Raw genomic sequence first — 16040 nt, 5'->3', positions numbered from 1 at the left:
GTGTTGAAAAACAACTTTACCACAGCTGAGCTGCTCCTCTTACTGAACCTTTTCAAAATAACAGTAACAGATACAGACCTAACTCTCAATGCCATGCCCAGGGGTTATCACATCTGACACATCTGACCTGAAGGCTTAGAGGCCTTAAGGTTCTGAAGAACCTTCAAATGTAAGGTTTAGGGAGATGGAGATCTAGAAAGAGGCAGGGAAATGAACTTTTTGGTTTAATTCTAAAAAGATTTGAGTAAATTGGCTATCCACACAAATACCATTAGTATCTTAAATAATCTATATCCAAACTCAAAACGGTCATTCCATACTGATGCTGACAGAAAGAGAAACCTAGTCCACACTCACTAATTAAACTGTCCAACTCACTGGTACCACTTGAGTGTTACCCTTTCTCTGCAACGAAAGAATATGCCATTCACTTAGTGCCGCATTTCTCAACTTTACTCTTCCCATTCCATCTCCTTAGATTTCTGACTGCCTGCTTGCCAATGCTTCCATCAACTGCTCATTTCAAATTCAACAGTCAGCCAGGTAAAAGCTTCATTTTTACGTGCATGCGGTATACATGTGATACTTCTTATCTTTTATTCCATGCACTGACTGCTTTTCAAGCCTTAACAAGTCTTTATTTCATGCTCTCAAGAGGCTTCGACCTAATCTGGCTGCCCACTCTGCTCATAAACAATGATTCTCTCTCTTGCTCATTTAGTACTGGCTATACTAAACCCCTTTTTGACTCTTCAAACAGTCTCTCCCAAACTCACTTGCTTTTTCCTTCATCCTGGAATAATCTCCCCTGGGATCAGCATGGCGGGTCCTCCCTACTGCTACAGGTTTCTGCTCAGAATTGTACTCTGTAACTTCATGTACCTCCCACTCCTGTGCCAGCTTTCTCTATACCCTTCTTTGGGCTATTTTTCTCCACAGCACTTGTGACTGTGAACATACTATGTTATTCAATTAACGTGTTTATATTCCATCTTCCTCCCATTAGAATATAAACTTTGTGAGGGCAAGACTTTTTGTTGAGTGCATAAATGAACAAAACATCAAATATTCCTCTCCCACCTCCCAGTTCCGGACCCTTTCTTGCATATTTAGACAAAAGACCAATAACCTACCTCCGAATGCTCTTCATTTCCTACCATATAAATTAAAATTCTTTTGGGAGAGGGTATTCAAGTCTCTCTAATCTAGTGTGATGTTCCTTTCCAGTTCTTTCTCCTACTGACAAAATTTCTGCTCTACTTAAATTAACCTAATCGTCATTCCACAGTACACCTTAAGCGTTTGTCATTGTGGCTGTTAACAATCTGAAAACCGTATCCACTTTCCAAAGAAATACTTCAGATTCAGATGCCACTCCTTCTATAAAGTCCTCATGATTGCCCTACCTGGGAATAACCTCTTATTTCTCTAAAACTTAACTGTTTTCTAGTTAGATTACAAATGGCATTTATAAAAGGACATTTGCTGCAATATTTACAAACTGCCTCATCTGGTCTATGAACATACACACTTTTTTTTTTTTTTTCGAGACAAACTTTCACTCTTGTTGCTCAGGTTGGAGTGCAGTGGCATGATCTCAGCTCACTGCAACCTCTGCCTCCCAGGTTCAAGCGATTCTCCTGCCTCAGCCTCCCGAGTAGCTGGAATTACAGACACCCGCCACCAGGCCCAGCTAATTTTTTGTATTTTTAGTAGAGACGGGGTTTCATCATGTTAGCCAGGCTGGTCTCGAACTCCTGACCTCAGGTGATCCACCTGCCTCGGCCTCCCAAAGTGCTGTGATTGCAGGTGTGAGCCACCGCGCCCGGCCACACTTCTTGAGGGTAGGAATTATGTTATAGCATCTCTGAATTCCAGATAAAACCTATCACAAAATTTCAACCCATAAACTTCTATCCACACATATTTCCTTTTCTTTCTTCGTTTTTTTCAAGACAGGGTCCCACTCTGTTGCCTAGGCTGGAGTGCAGTGGCACAATCATGGCTCACAGAAACCCTGGCCTCCTGGGCTCAAGCAATATTCCCATCTCAGCCTCCCGAGTAGCTGGAATTACAGGCATGTGCCACCATGCCCAGCTAATTTTTGTAATTTTTGTAGATACAGGGTTTCAAAAACACCATGTTGCCCAGCCAGGCTGGTCTCGAAATCCTTGGCTCAAGCGATTCGCCCACCTTGGCCTCCCAAAGGGCTGGGATTACAGACATGAACCACTGTGCCTGGTCCACACATACTTCTTAACAGGTTAGATAGTTTCAAAATTAAGACTCACCATGGAGGTATCCAGACTAAACGTGCTTCCGAGCCTAGGCACATCTGGTCTGGGCTCCATTTGTGAGGGCAATGAAAACGGAAGTGAGTGCCGGTTGGTTAATTCTCTTCCTGTCCAGGGATCACTGGAACTTGGGGCAGATACTGGTACTTTGGGGATCGGCCGGGGCAGCCATGAGTCTCCAAGGCGGCTAGAGGGGACAGGTGGCAGTTTGTCTCTGGATGGACAATCGCCTGGTGTACAAGGCAAGGGGCGTCTCTGAGGTCGGGATTCTGTTCCAACAGAATATGGCCGGTCTGGAGGCGGTGGTGGTGGAAGATCTCGAAGTGTGGGAGGTACTGGCAATGGTTTGTCTTTATGAAGGGAGCCAGAAGCAGCCTGTGGAAGCACGGTGAAAGCAAATCAATAAAAACCCACTAGTACACAGCAAAGAATCCAAAAACTGCAGTAATGGAAAATGCTTTACCTTAGAAGCAGTTCCAAGAGCAGAAGCACTTGAGGGAACACATACTCGCTGCGGCAGAAGGTCAAGTCGTGGTGGCACTGGGGGAAGGGAAGCTTGTGGGGCCATGGAGAATGGAGAAGGCGGCCGTTCCACCTAGGGTACATAAAAAATTTAACAGGTTACTCTCGTCTGGGGAAATGGCATCTTTCAACTCTCCTAAAGCTGTGGATGGCAAATACCATGGGAACACTTACAACTACAAATGGGCCAGACTTAGGTTTAAGGTCACACACACCCTCTTAAAAAACTTCCAGATATTCTAGCACTTCCTGAATAATTTTTGTGTCACCATAAGAGGGCACTCTCAATCACAGAAACACCATACCCATGGCAAGCTACAGGTAATCTATCTAGAAAGGACAGGGCGACAAAAAATTTCCTAGCTTACAATTTTAAAAATTACTACAGTTTTCTACCCCCTCACCTTTGGAGAAAGAAAAAAAATCTTTTCAAGATTAAAAATAGGAATCCGTAGAAAAAGAAAGGGGCAGGCCATGCATGGCGGCCCACACCTGTAATACTAACATTTTGGGAGGCGGGAGTTCGAGACCAGTATGGGCAACATAGTGAGACCCCGTCTCTACAAAAAATAAAATAAAAAATTAGCTGGGCCATGGTGGCACACAGCTATTTGGGAGGCTAAAGCAGGAAGACTGCTTGAGCCCAGGAGTTTGAGACTGCAGTGAACCATAATCATGCCACTGTACTCTAGCCTGGGCAACAGAGCAAGAGCCTGTCTTGACAAAAGAAAAAAAAGGATGGAGGGCGGGGTACAGATATTAACCTCTCAACAAAGTACCTGGGAAAACAATGTTTAAGGAACATAACAAAGAAACAGATCAATGACGACGAATTTTCTATGGGTTATTAAAATAAGAAAGAAGATAAGAGTGGGTACAACGGCTCACACCTGTCATCCTAGCATTTTGGGAGGCAGGAGGATTGCTTGAGGCCAGGAGTTCAACACCAGAGATCCCTCTAAAAAATTTTTTTTTAACTTAAAAAAAAAATTTTAAAGGTGAAATTTGTAAAAAAAAAAAAAAAAAAGATCAAGAATATCACTAAAAAGTATCTTGAGTTCTTCCAAAGAAATAAATTATTTCAATTCAAGAATTAAAAGGGATTAATGGCCGGGCGCGGTGGCTCAAGCCTGTAATCCCAGCACTTTGGGAGGCCGAGACGGGCGAATCACGAGGTCAGGAGATCGAGACCATCCTGGCTAACATGGTGAAACCCCGTCTCTACTAAAAAAATACAAAAAACTAGCCAGGTGAGGTGGCGGGCGCCTGTAGTCCCAGCTACTCGGGAGGCTGAGGCAGGAGAATGGCGTAAACCCGGGAGGCGGAGCTTGCAGTGAGCTGAGATCTGGCCACTGCACTCCCGCCTGGATGACAGAGCCAGACTCCGTCTCAAAAAAAAAAAAAAAAAAAAAAAAAAAAAGGGATTAATATTTTCTGTCAATTTGAGCTCTAAAAAATGAGGTACCAAATTAGAAGAAAGAACACATATATAACCTCTTCCATTTCCCTGCCTATAGCAGGCTTAGGAATAGCTGATAAGCTTGCCACAGTAAGCGGTCAAGAGATATACAGTAATTCATTTAAAAAAAAAAAAAAAAAAAAAAAAAAGGCTACTCTGCATTTAAATTCCCTAACAGGAAAGCAACTGACAGAGGAACAGCCATCCCCATACTTAGTCCTGTTATTAGTGTTGGGTGGTAGATGACAGAAAAGAAAGCTCTCATCTTTAGCTCTTTGCTTTATCCACATGCTTAAGATAACGGGCTCCCAATCAGCTGACAATGCAGCATGAGCAACTAAACAGCTCAATGACAAAAGTCAAAGTCAAGCCTCCTCTCACTTCATCATAATTATTTTGTCAGTCGCTATATCCTGCTGATTTTTCCCCAAAAGATTCTCATATCCGTATATTTCATTTTATTCTACTTAGCAACCTCAGATCTTATTTATTTATGGGAGACAGGGTCTTGCTCTATCGCCCAGGCTGGACTGCAGTGGCACAAACATGGTGCACTGCAGCCTTGACCTCCTGGGCTCAAGCCATCCTCCTGCCTCAGCCTCTCAAGTAGCTGGGACAAGGTGTGCACCACCACACGTTGCTTTTTTTGGGGGGGCGGGGGGGGTTGGGAAGCACAGGTAGACAGGGTCTTGTCATGTTGCCCAGGGTGGTCTCAAACCTCTGGGCTAAAGTGATCCTCCTTGCCTTGGCCTCCCAAAGTGCTGGGATTACAGGCGTGAGCCACCGCGTCTTGACGTGATTTATTCAACAACATAGTGAACTTCCCAACTTGTAGTTTATCTCACCACATCCTTCTGCTTACCACTATCAGCTTAGCCATTCTTAAACACTCACCAACTCAAAAACCACCAGTAACTCCCAATTTGCCCTGTTACAAAATCTCACCCTCCTGCCGGGCTTTCTAATCTGGTCTCTGCAACCAAAGGTATTTCCCACAACTCCCTAACAAGTGTCAAGGCTGCTCTATTCAGGCTTATCTCCTCAGTGTTTCCTGCACATGCTATGATTATTTTGACTTCGGTATGATTCTTCAAATCCTTTCCCCATTCTGGAAGGCCCTCTCATCGATCTTTCTCTCATTCCTTAAGCACAGAGGGTGGAACTAATCATATTTTTAAATTCATGTCTCAACATCACAATGGATCCTTGCAATATTCTTTTTTTTTTTTTTTTTTTTTTTTTCCTGAGATGGAGTCTCACTCGTTGCCCAGGATGGAGTGCAATGGCGCAATCTCGGCTCACTGCAACCACTGCCTCCCAGGTTCAAGCCATTCTCCGGCCTCAGCCTCCCAAGTAACAGGGATTATAGGCATGCGCCACCATGCCCGGCTAAATTTTGTATTTTTAGTAGAGACAGGGTTTCACCATATTGGCCAGGCTGGTATGGAACTTCTGATCTCAGGTGATCTGACCGCTTTGGCCTCCCAAAGTCCTGGGATTACAGGCGTGAAGCACCGCACCCGGCCACAATATTCTTTTATCACAGCATATAAGGTTCCAGAAAAGGTAGAACCTTTATAAATTTATAAATGGAAAACAAATGATCAGAGAAATACGAACATTTCCAAGACTTAAAGACTTAAAGGACATAAATAGCCAAATAGAAAGGGTTTATTACATACCCAGCTCAATTAAGGAAAAGAAACCCACAACAAACAAACCAAAAATACCCTTACATTTTTCATCAAATCAAGGATGAGGAAAATATCTTAAAAGCTTCTGGTGGGCCAGGTGTGGTGGCTCACACCTGTAATCCCAGCACTTTGGGAGGCCGAGGTGTGCAGATCATGAGTTCAGAAGATCAAGACCATCCTGGCTAATACGGTGAAACCCTGTTTCTACTTAAAAAAAAAAAAAAAAAAAAATTAGCCGGGCGTGGTGGCAGGCGCCTGTAGTCCCAGCTACTCAGGAGGCCGAGGCAGGAGAATGGCGTGAACCCAGGAGGTTGAGGTTGCAGTGAGCTGAGACTGCGCCACTGCACTCCAACCTGGGCGACAGAGCAAGATTCCATCTCAAAAAAAAAAAAAAAGGGCTTTTGGTGACAGAGGGAAAGGAAGCACTGAAAAGTACAAATACATTAGAAGCTAGAAGTCAGTGAAGCCTTAACAATTTAGAGGAGAATATTTATCAACCTAGAATTCTGTAACTAGTCAATTTACGTTTGAGGGTTGAACTTTTAAGATACCAACGATCTCAAGAAGTTTATCTCTCACCCTTTCACAGAAAGCCATTTTAAGGACATAAAGAAGTAAAGCAAAAAAGAGGAAAACACGGGAACCAAGGTACTCCAAGAGAGGAGAGGCAATGAAGTTCCATGAGTATGGCGAGGGACACCTCAGGGTGACAAGCAGTATGGCACAGAGAATGACTGGAGCAGACTGGAGCTGAACACAGATGACTCCTAATTCCTACGCAGCAGTACACGATATCACATACTACTATACTAACAGATTTTACTTCACAGAAACTATATTGAGAGGATGTTTGAGAGTACGGTATGATTTGGTAGTGACAGGTACAAACTGAAAACTAAAAAATAAAAATAATTATACCAGGAAAAGCAGAAAGTTGTATAAGAAAGCAAAAGTAATTATTGTATAGTATGCTATTTGGCAGAGTATGGAGTGAAATCATATAAACACTGAGTACTAAGCCAAATTCAAATAACTGTAGTGGGAGGATATGGAGTACAGAGGAGGGAGATAAGAGACCTAAACACTCTCCCACAATATCTGAGGTGAAGAGATCAAGAATCCAGAAGAAGCCGCATAAGCATATGGTTAAGAAACACAGAGGTAGTAAACAGTTTCAAGAATTAAAACTCTGAACGAGGGGACAGAGAGGTGCTGGAGGGGACAGAGGCAGGGAACCAATGTTTTTGTAAGTTTTTTAGCAATTCTTTTAAACCTTAAAAAAAAAATCCATGTGCCCTCACCAACTATAAGTAGATTCACTATATTAAAAACAAATCAAAATAAAACAACAAACAACATCTACCAGGATGTGAAGAAACAGGCATTCTCATTCTTTTCCATACCTTCAAGAGTGATTTCAGGACCAAAAAAAGGGGCTAAGCTTTAATAACTATCCAAAAGTTAAGTATTTTCACTCAAATTATTTTATTCATACAAAATATATAATGAACTATAAAGTACAAGGAATAAAACATCCATGTACTTATCATCCAGCTAAAAAGCAAAATACCATTATCACTGTGATATTCCCATGAGCCCCTCCATTAATCATAACCCTCCCCTCTATCACAGTTGAAATACACATGCCCTTATGTAGCAATCCCACTGCTAGCCTAGACAGACTTGTTTAAAAGCTGGCCAATATATGTAAGCCTGCAAACAATATGAATGTCCATTAAAAGGAAGACAAAATAAATTATGGAATGGCCAAATGACAAAATACATGAAGCTGGTTTTTTTTCTGTTTGCATTTCTACATGGCTAGGGAAAGAGTGTTCCTTTACTTCTTCCTCTCAAGTGTTTCACCTGCACATATGTCCTCTTCCTAAATAAAACTATTAGCTCCTTGAAAGCCTTGTCTTAGATTTCTTATCCCATATAGCACTCAACCATCTAGCACAACAAACACTTTGAAAAAGTAACATGCATTAATTGTAAAAAATTCAAATATTCCACAGAATTTAAGTGCTCTCAATTTCTATCCTCAGAAATAACAGTGATTAGTTTGGTATGTAGTCATCCAACTTTTCTATGTATATCCTTTTAAAAAATTTTTTTTACAGAAATAAGTCACGCTACACGTAGTATACAATTGCTTTTTATTTATGAGACAGGGTCTCACCATGTCACCCAGCCTAGAGTGCAGTGGTACAATCACAACTCACTCCCGCCTTGAATTCCTGGGATCAAGCAATCCTCCTGTCTCAGTCTCCAGACTAGTTAGAACTACAGGCGAACACCACCATGCCCAACTATTTTTTTTTTAGGGGGGCATCGGGGCAGTGGTGGTGAAGATAGGGTCTTGCTACGTCGAATTGCTGGGCTCAACTGATCCTCCAGCTTTGGCCTCCAGAGTAGTCAGAACTACAGGTACACAACACCATACCCAGCTTTTTTTTTTTTTTTTTTTTTTTTTTTGGAGTTGGGAGTAGAGATAGGGTCTCACTATATTGCCAAGGCTGGTCTCAAACTGGGCTCAACTGATCCTCCAGCCTCAGCCTCCCAAAGTACTGGGATTATAGGCATGAGCTATAGGCATGCCCAGCCCCAACTTTCTAATGCCAAGACTCCACTAAAAAAAAAAAAGGGAACCGAACTTATTCTAGTTGCATTAGCAAAAGAGGATCCAGTTCTTTTATTTCTCCATCATATTCTCCACCAGGGGATATGAATAAAGTCTTAGTCCTAAAATACAGACAGTATTGGGCCTTAAGCTGGAATGCCTGGTCACAGATGCAGCTCACAGATGCTTCAACCTACTAGCTGTGTGATCTTAGGATCTTAGTCCTAAAACTTCGGATCTTAGTCCTAAACTTCGGATCTTAGTCCTAAAATACAGACAGCATGGGCCTTAAGCTGGAATGCCTGGTTACAGATGCAGCTCACAGATGCTTCAACCTACTAGCTTGAATAAAAATAAAAATAAATTTTTTTTTATTTTTTCTGAGGTTGCAGTGTGTGATCTTCGGCAAATTCCTTAACCTCTTTGTGCCTCAGTTTCTTAATCTGTTAAATGAGGGTAATAGTAGTATGTACTCATGGGGTTGTAGTAAAGATTATATAAGTAAAAAACAAGTAAAGTGTTTAACATAGTATCTGTCATATAGTAAATGCTCAATAAATATCAGCTATTAATACTACCTATCATTGTAGTTTGCATATCATTAAGTGTTTTACGGCTTTAGAACATAAACTCATAATGGATTTAGCCAGTCTCCTAAACTGCTGTCTTACCTTGGCACCAGCCAATTCCTTCATCATGAAGAGAGTATCATCAGCTCGTTCATCGTCATCATCATCATAATTTGGGGAGGGAGCTCCCTCTGCTCCTTGCCTCAACAGGCTGCCACTCCCTCTAGGATCAAATGGATCTACCACGATGGGTTCAGTACCTTTAATTTCACATCGGCAGAAAGGACAGCCCTGACCTTCTGATTCCTGCAGAAGAAGCAAGAGATAGTAAAAGATGCATCTGAAAATATTTAAAATATTAATCTGCTAGAAAATACATTTCCTAGAGATTAAAAGAAAGTAAAAGTTTAAACCTAACCCCAAAAGCCAGATCACCCCTTATATCAGTAAAGGCTATATAATACCGAATTCTCCAAGGTGATTACATAGCTGAAGAAAGTCACTGTTTAGATCCATACCTGCCAGGATGTAAGACAGGATGTGCACATGAGGTGTCCACAGGGCTCAATCTTTACATCCTTATCATTTTCAGCACATATTTTACACAGCTGGAATGTGGAGCCCATCTCACAGTATAATTCATATTGTTCCTTTAAGAAAAATTAAGAGACTATTAGTTGAATAACTGCAATCATAAATGTTAACAACAGAAAAAGTGAAGACTTGGTTCCTATACAAATTTTGCTTATATAAAAATGTCACAACAGTGGTTTATTTTCTCCCATTAAACCAGAAAGCATCTAGTCTGGGTCCTATTTTAAGCTCCAGGGTTTAAAGTGAAACCACATACACACAAATTCACTAATCTAGTCAACAGTTTAAATTCACTAATCTAGTCAATGGTGTTCCAATCAATTCAATTATGCCATCAGTTCTATAAAGACTATACTAAAGTTTGTGTTCAGTGATATGGTTATAATGTAAAACAAAACTCACCTGGGTCACTTTGATATGGTCTTGGGGAGTTGGTTCACATAAGCCAGTCAGATCAGGATTCTGATTTCGTCCATCAGGAAACAAATAGCTGTAAAGAGTAACCAATCTTGGGTTTTATTGAAGCCAATTTACCAGTGCTTGCTAATATAGACAAATGGTATCTGGGAGTCCCTCCAATCTAAAAGGGCAACTTGGTGTAAGTATAAAGATAAATCTTACTTCAAAAAAATAAATAACAGAACAGTTCAAAGATATTCTCCAAAAACAAAGATATTCTCCTTCTCCAGGTAACAATGCCATAGGTTCTATCTTTTAATCAAGGGGTTGGTTAGCAAAGCTTTTCTGTAAAGAGCCAGACAGAAAATCATTTAGGATTTGCAGGCCACATTAGTCTGGGTCACATATTCTTCTCTGATTGTTTTTTTCAAAATGACTCTTAGGAAAAACTATCTTGGCTTACACGGGGAACAAACAGGTAGCACATGGGTCACAGTTTACCAACCAATTTTTAATCAATGGATGGCCACCATACAGAAATTCTTTTTTTTTTTTTTTTTTTTTTAGAGACAGATTTTTTTTATTTTTTCTGAGGTTGCAGTGAGTGATCTTGGTTCACTGCAACCTCCACCTCCCGGGTTCAAGTGATTCTCCTGCCTCAGCCTCCCAAGTAGCTGCGATTACAGGCACTTGCCACCACGTCCAGCTAATTTTTTGTACTTTTAATAGAGACAGGGTTTTGCCATGTTGGCCAGGCTGGTCTTGAACTCCTGACCTCAGGTGATCCGCCCGTCTCAGCCTCCCAAGCTGCTGGGATCACAGGTGTGAGCCATTGAGCCCAGCCTAAATTCTTAATTTAAACTGCATTTGCTTTTGATCAAGGACCTGAAATACCTTTATTTACAGGTTTAAGAAAATGAGAGACACTAATTTAAAAGCAATGTAACAAGATGCAAATTAAGCCACTGAGATCATCTACCAGGGAGAACCAGTTTCTAGCATCAAACTGTTCTGACATTTGGGACAGCACTTCTTTTTTTTTTGAGACGGAGTCTTGCTCTGTCGCCCAGGCTAGAGTGCAGTGGCCGGATCTCAGCTCACTGCAAGCTCTGCCTCCCGGGTTCACGCCATTCTCCTGCCTCAGCCTACCGAGTAGCTGGGACTACAGGCGCCCGCCACCACGCCCAGCTAATTTTTTGTGTTTTTAGTAGAGACGGGGTTTCACCGTGTTAGCCAGGATGGTCTCGATCTCCTGACCTCGTGATCCGCCCATCTCGGCCTCCCAAAGTGCTGGGATTACAGGCTTGAGCCACCGCGCCCGGCCGGGACAGCACTTCTTTCAGACCCAATGCTATCATAAGTAAAAGATAATGTATAATACAAAATGTATTTTCCTAATCACTTTAAAACACAAGCTAGTTTTCTACCACCTGGTCAACTGTTAGTATTTTTAAGTGTTTACCAACTGATAATCAATTTGAATTCTCAAAGGAATAGCAATTCTGGAATAAATAAGGACTTAGTTACAAATAGCAGCATAGGTTACAAAAGCCCAAGGCCTGAAGAAATGCTGCTGAACAAAAATGAAGTGAGGATGAAAGCAGATGAAGGCCACCGAGGCCTATGGCCATTAGGAACATTGAATCACTTGAATGCCAACTAAATAACTGGTCAAATTTCCTGCTAATTGGTATATTTTAAAACCCAAAATAGGCTTGAAAATAAGTTAACATTTGGAAAAAAAGAAAAAAAGATGAAGTTTATTTATGGTAATAACTGAAGCAGTAGAGAATAATTTCACTCATGGAATCCCTAAAAAAGAAAAACAAGTCTTCCAGGACCTGAAGGTCAAATCAGTATCATCTGTTAATATTTTCCTGAATCTTAGTCTGTAGTTTAAGAAACCTGGAATAAAGTCATTAATGATGAGGTTTTACAGCCCCTAAGTTCCTAGACTCTAACAGATGGTATGCAGTAGGTACTCACAAGCCTTCCCGGAAGCCATCAATCAGTGCTTGGAAGAGAGGTTTATTGTGAGGGATTGTCTGGAGAATGTTCCCATCAGCAGTAACATACCCAATAGCCCACTGACCCAGACGAGTACAGCTCAGCCGGAAGATGTAACTATGAACAGAGACAAACAGAAGCTTTAGTAGATTATGCTGGTATTAGGGTGGAAGGCAAGGCAAGATACAGACAAAAATCAAAAGGACCGTCAAGAATAACTTTTTTTAAAAAAAAAAAAAGACAGAGTCTGGCTCTGTCACCCAGGCTGGAGTGCAATGGCATGATCTCGGCTCACTGCAGCCTCCGCCTCCTGAGTTCAAGTGATTCTCCTGCCTCGGCCTCCCAAGTAGCTGGGACTACAGCATGTGCCACCATGCCTGGCTAATTTTTATATTTTTAGAAGAGATGGGGTTTCACCATGTTGGCCAGGCCAGTCTTGAACTCCTGATTTCAAGTATCTGCCCAACTTGGCCTCCCAAAGTGCTGGGATTACAGGCATGAGCCACCACACCAAGGCAAGAATAACACTTATCCTTAGCTTCAAGTCAGTGACGAGTAAAAAGAAAGAAAACATTTTTAAAAAGAGAGTAACTTCCTCCATGACTCCACACCAGAAGCAAACGACACATAAACGCAATTCTTTTTTGTTTGTGTTTGTTTTGAGACGGGGTTCCACTCTTGTTGCCTAGGCTAGAGTACAATGGCATGATCTCGGCTCACTGCAACCTCTACCTCCCAGGTTCAAGTGATTCTCCTGCCTCAGCCTCCTGAGTAGCTGGGATTACAGGCACCTGCACCACGCCTGGATAATTTTTGTATTTTTAGTAGAGACAGGGTTTTACCACATTGGCCAGGCTGGTCTCAAACTCTTGATCTCGTGATCCGCCCGCCTCGGCCTCCCAAAGTGCTGGGATTACAGGTGTGAGCCACTGTGCCCAGCCATAAACTCAATTCTTAAGTGGCCTGAAAACATTTATCAAATTATAGGATCTGAATTAAGTCAATACATCTGATAAAGAGGTATCAATCCTATTGCAGAATCTTGGCTATTGTGAAACTAATAAAGGCCATGTTTCTTCTATACTAGCAGAAGTCTCAAGATAACAAAATTCAGAAGAATAAACCTTTTTGCTTCATTGCACTGACCTGCCAGGTTTGTGAATGAATTTCTGGAGCCGAGCTTTCACTTCGTCATACGTCAAAAAAGCCATGTAGCCAGGATGAGTTACAGCAAGGCTGTTCCAATTCCTGAGCAAAGAGGACCAGGGCTAAAGAAACGAGATCAATCACAGACTATTCAGATCAGACGTACAACCAACTCAGAGGGCAATGAGAAACAAACAAACAAACAAACAAAAAGAACACACCACACCAACTCTTTTTTTTTTTTTTTTTTTTTTTTTTTTGAGACGGAGTCTCGCTCTGTCGCCCAGGCTGGAGTGCAGTGGCGCGATCTCGGCTCACTGCAAGCTCCGCCTCCCGGGCTCACGCCATTCTCCTGCCTCAGCCTCCCGAGTAGCTGGGACTACAGGCGCCCACAACCGCGCCCGGCTAATTTTTTGTATTTTTAGTAGAGACGGGGTTTCACCGTGGTCTCGATCTCCTGACCTTGTGATCCGCCCGCCTCGGCCTCCCAAAGTGCTGGGATTACAGGCGTGAGCCACCGCGCCCGGCCAAACACCAACTCTTAATTCATTGTCAGAAATTTTTAATTATACCATCACACAGAGGGAAGACACACGTGTTTGGGAGATTAAAAACTCTGAAAAGCTATGAAGAAAAGAATATATGCTTATAGGGAGAAACTTTTTTTTTTTTTTTTTTTTTTTTTGAGACGGAGTCTCGCTCTGCCGCCCAGGCTGGAGTGCAGTGGCCGGATCTCAGCTCACTGCAAGCTCCGCCTCCCGGGTTCACGCCATTCTCCTGCCTCAGCCTCCCGAGTAGTTGGGACTACAGGCGCCCGCCACCGCGCCCGGCTAGTTTTTTGTATTTTTTAGTAGAGACGGGGTTTCACCGTGTTAGCCAGGATGGTCTCGATCTCCTGACCTCGTGATCCGCCCGTCTCGGCCTCCCAAAGTGCTGGGATTACAGGCTTGAGCCACCGCGCCCGGCCCAGGGAGAAACTTAATACAAAATGAAAATTCTAGAATTTGTAAAGCAGCTCTAATTAACAGTAGTGGGGTTGAACAACAACAAACTGAAAACCAGGATAGGGCCTACAGGTGCAACTAATAAGTTTCAAATAAATGTGTATGCAAATTGGCATAGACAACACCAGAAAAAGCATTATTTTTAGAGAAAAAGAAAGGAGTTGTTTTTGAAGTATCTAAACATCTCAATATTAACAGTCAATTTTGATAAAACAGGAGAAAAAGTTGCAAACATACACAAATATCCAGTATCAGAAAACTAATATATCCATATTCTGGCCATTCTACAAACATTAAAATGATAAAAAGAAGAATATTCAATAACAAGGAAAGATGTGAAGAGAAGAAAGCAGGTGGTATAGCTGTCATTTTCACTATATATACATACACACATATATTTTTAATACGAGGTAGTTTTAATCTTTTTTTGGCATAGTTCCTAAAATGAATTAAATACTTTCACACAGACAAAAACCCCAATTTTTTTTTTTTTTTAAGTTTTCTCTTCAGAAAAGTAGCAGTAACCAGTTTAGTCAACTTTTTTAGTATCCTACCTGAAAGAGTCGGGTAAAGATGTCAAATTCAAAAACTGAAATATAATCATTGCAGGTCAGATCAATAGTGGATTTCAGAGCCATGGCCTCCAGCCCAGAACTGATGGGATGCACTTCATGTAGAGCCTGTCGAAAGCTCTTCCAAGGGACTATTGTCCTGGGATGGGGGTGGAGAGGAGACACAAAGTGAAATAACAGAGATAATTCCAGGCATCGCCATAATCAAGCAAAGGAAAGAGAGCCACATTAAGTTCTCAATACCAATTTCAATCCTCTTAATTCAAAATACAGGTCAGCTTCTTTAATATAGAAAGAAGGGGGCCGGGCACTGCGGCACATGCCTTCAGGAGGCCCAGCACTTTGGGAGGCCAGAGTGGGCAGATTGCTTGAGCCCAGCCTGGGCAATACGGTGAAACCTTGTCTCCACAAAAACAAACAAACAAAATTAGCCGGACTAATTAATTAGTTCCAGCTACTCTGGAGGCTGAGGTGGGAAAATCTCTTGAACTTTGGAGGCGGAGGTTGCAAGTGAGGCAAGATCAGGCCACTGCACTACAGCCTGGGCAACAGAGTGAAACCATGTTGCAAAAAAAAGAAAAGAAAAAGAAAAAATAATCTAATCTACAAATAAAGACGGGGTCTTGTAATGTCATCCAGGGTGGTAGTCTCAAACTTCTGGCCTCAAGCAATCCTCCTGTCTTGGCCTCCTAAAATGCTGGGACTACAGGAGTGAGCCACTGTGCCTGGCCAAAAATAAAAGCCTTTAAAGAGAAACTTGGGCCTAGCACGGTGGCTCATGCTTGTAATCCTAGTACTTTGAGAGGCCAGGGGGAAGGATTATTTGAGGCCAGAAGCTCAAGACCAGCCTAGATAACACAGCAAAATCCTGTCTCTGCAAATTAGCTGGGACTGGCAGCACACACATGTAGTCCCAGCTACTTGGGAGAACTGCTTGAGTCCAAGAGTTCAAGGTTGCAATGAGCTATGATTGATTGTACCACTGCACACCAGACTGGGCAACAGAGTGACATCCTGTCTCAAAAAAGAAAAAAAAATAGCACAACAAAAACCAGAATATTTATATTTATACTTAAAAACAAGCTTGACTCATAAATCAACCTACATAATACATATAGACAATACAGCAAAATGGAAAAGGTAAGCCACAGCCCAGG

The 16040-nt window shown here is 42.0% G+C and overlaps 1 protein-coding gene across 2 annotated transcripts in view; it reads right to left on the bottom strand.

Moving 5' to 3' along the window:
- The window catches only part of CBL (Cbl proto-oncogene), a 104095-nt gene that overhangs the window by 20301 nt on the left and 67754 nt on the right, over positions 1-16040 (bottom strand). For both annotated transcript variants that reach the window (XM_050759373.1, XM_050759374.1), the window contains 8 exons: positions 14866-15022; positions 13308-13429; positions 12141-12278; positions 10158-10245; positions 9680-9811; positions 9264-9467; positions 2758-2889; positions 2292-2669 (listed from right to left, as the gene is read on the bottom strand). In XM_050759373.1, coding sequence (XP_050615330.1) covers positions 2292-2669; positions 2758-2889; positions 9264-9467; positions 9680-9811; positions 10158-10245; positions 12141-12278; positions 13308-13429; positions 14866-15022 — 1351 coding nt within the window. The remainder of the gene's footprint in view (positions 1-2291; positions 2670-2757; positions 2890-9263; positions 9468-9679; positions 9812-10157; positions 10246-12140; positions 12279-13307; positions 13430-14865; positions 15023-16040) is intronic.

The sequence above is a fragment of the Macaca thibetana genome, chromosome 14 (genome assembly GCF_024542745.1).
Source record: "Macaca thibetana thibetana isolate TM-01 chromosome 14, ASM2454274v1, whole genome shotgun sequence".
NCBI classification, from domain to species: Eukaryota; Metazoa; Chordata; class Mammalia; order Primates; family Cercopithecidae; genus Macaca; species Macaca thibetana.
This window is presented reverse-complemented; position numbering and strand designations above follow the sequence as displayed.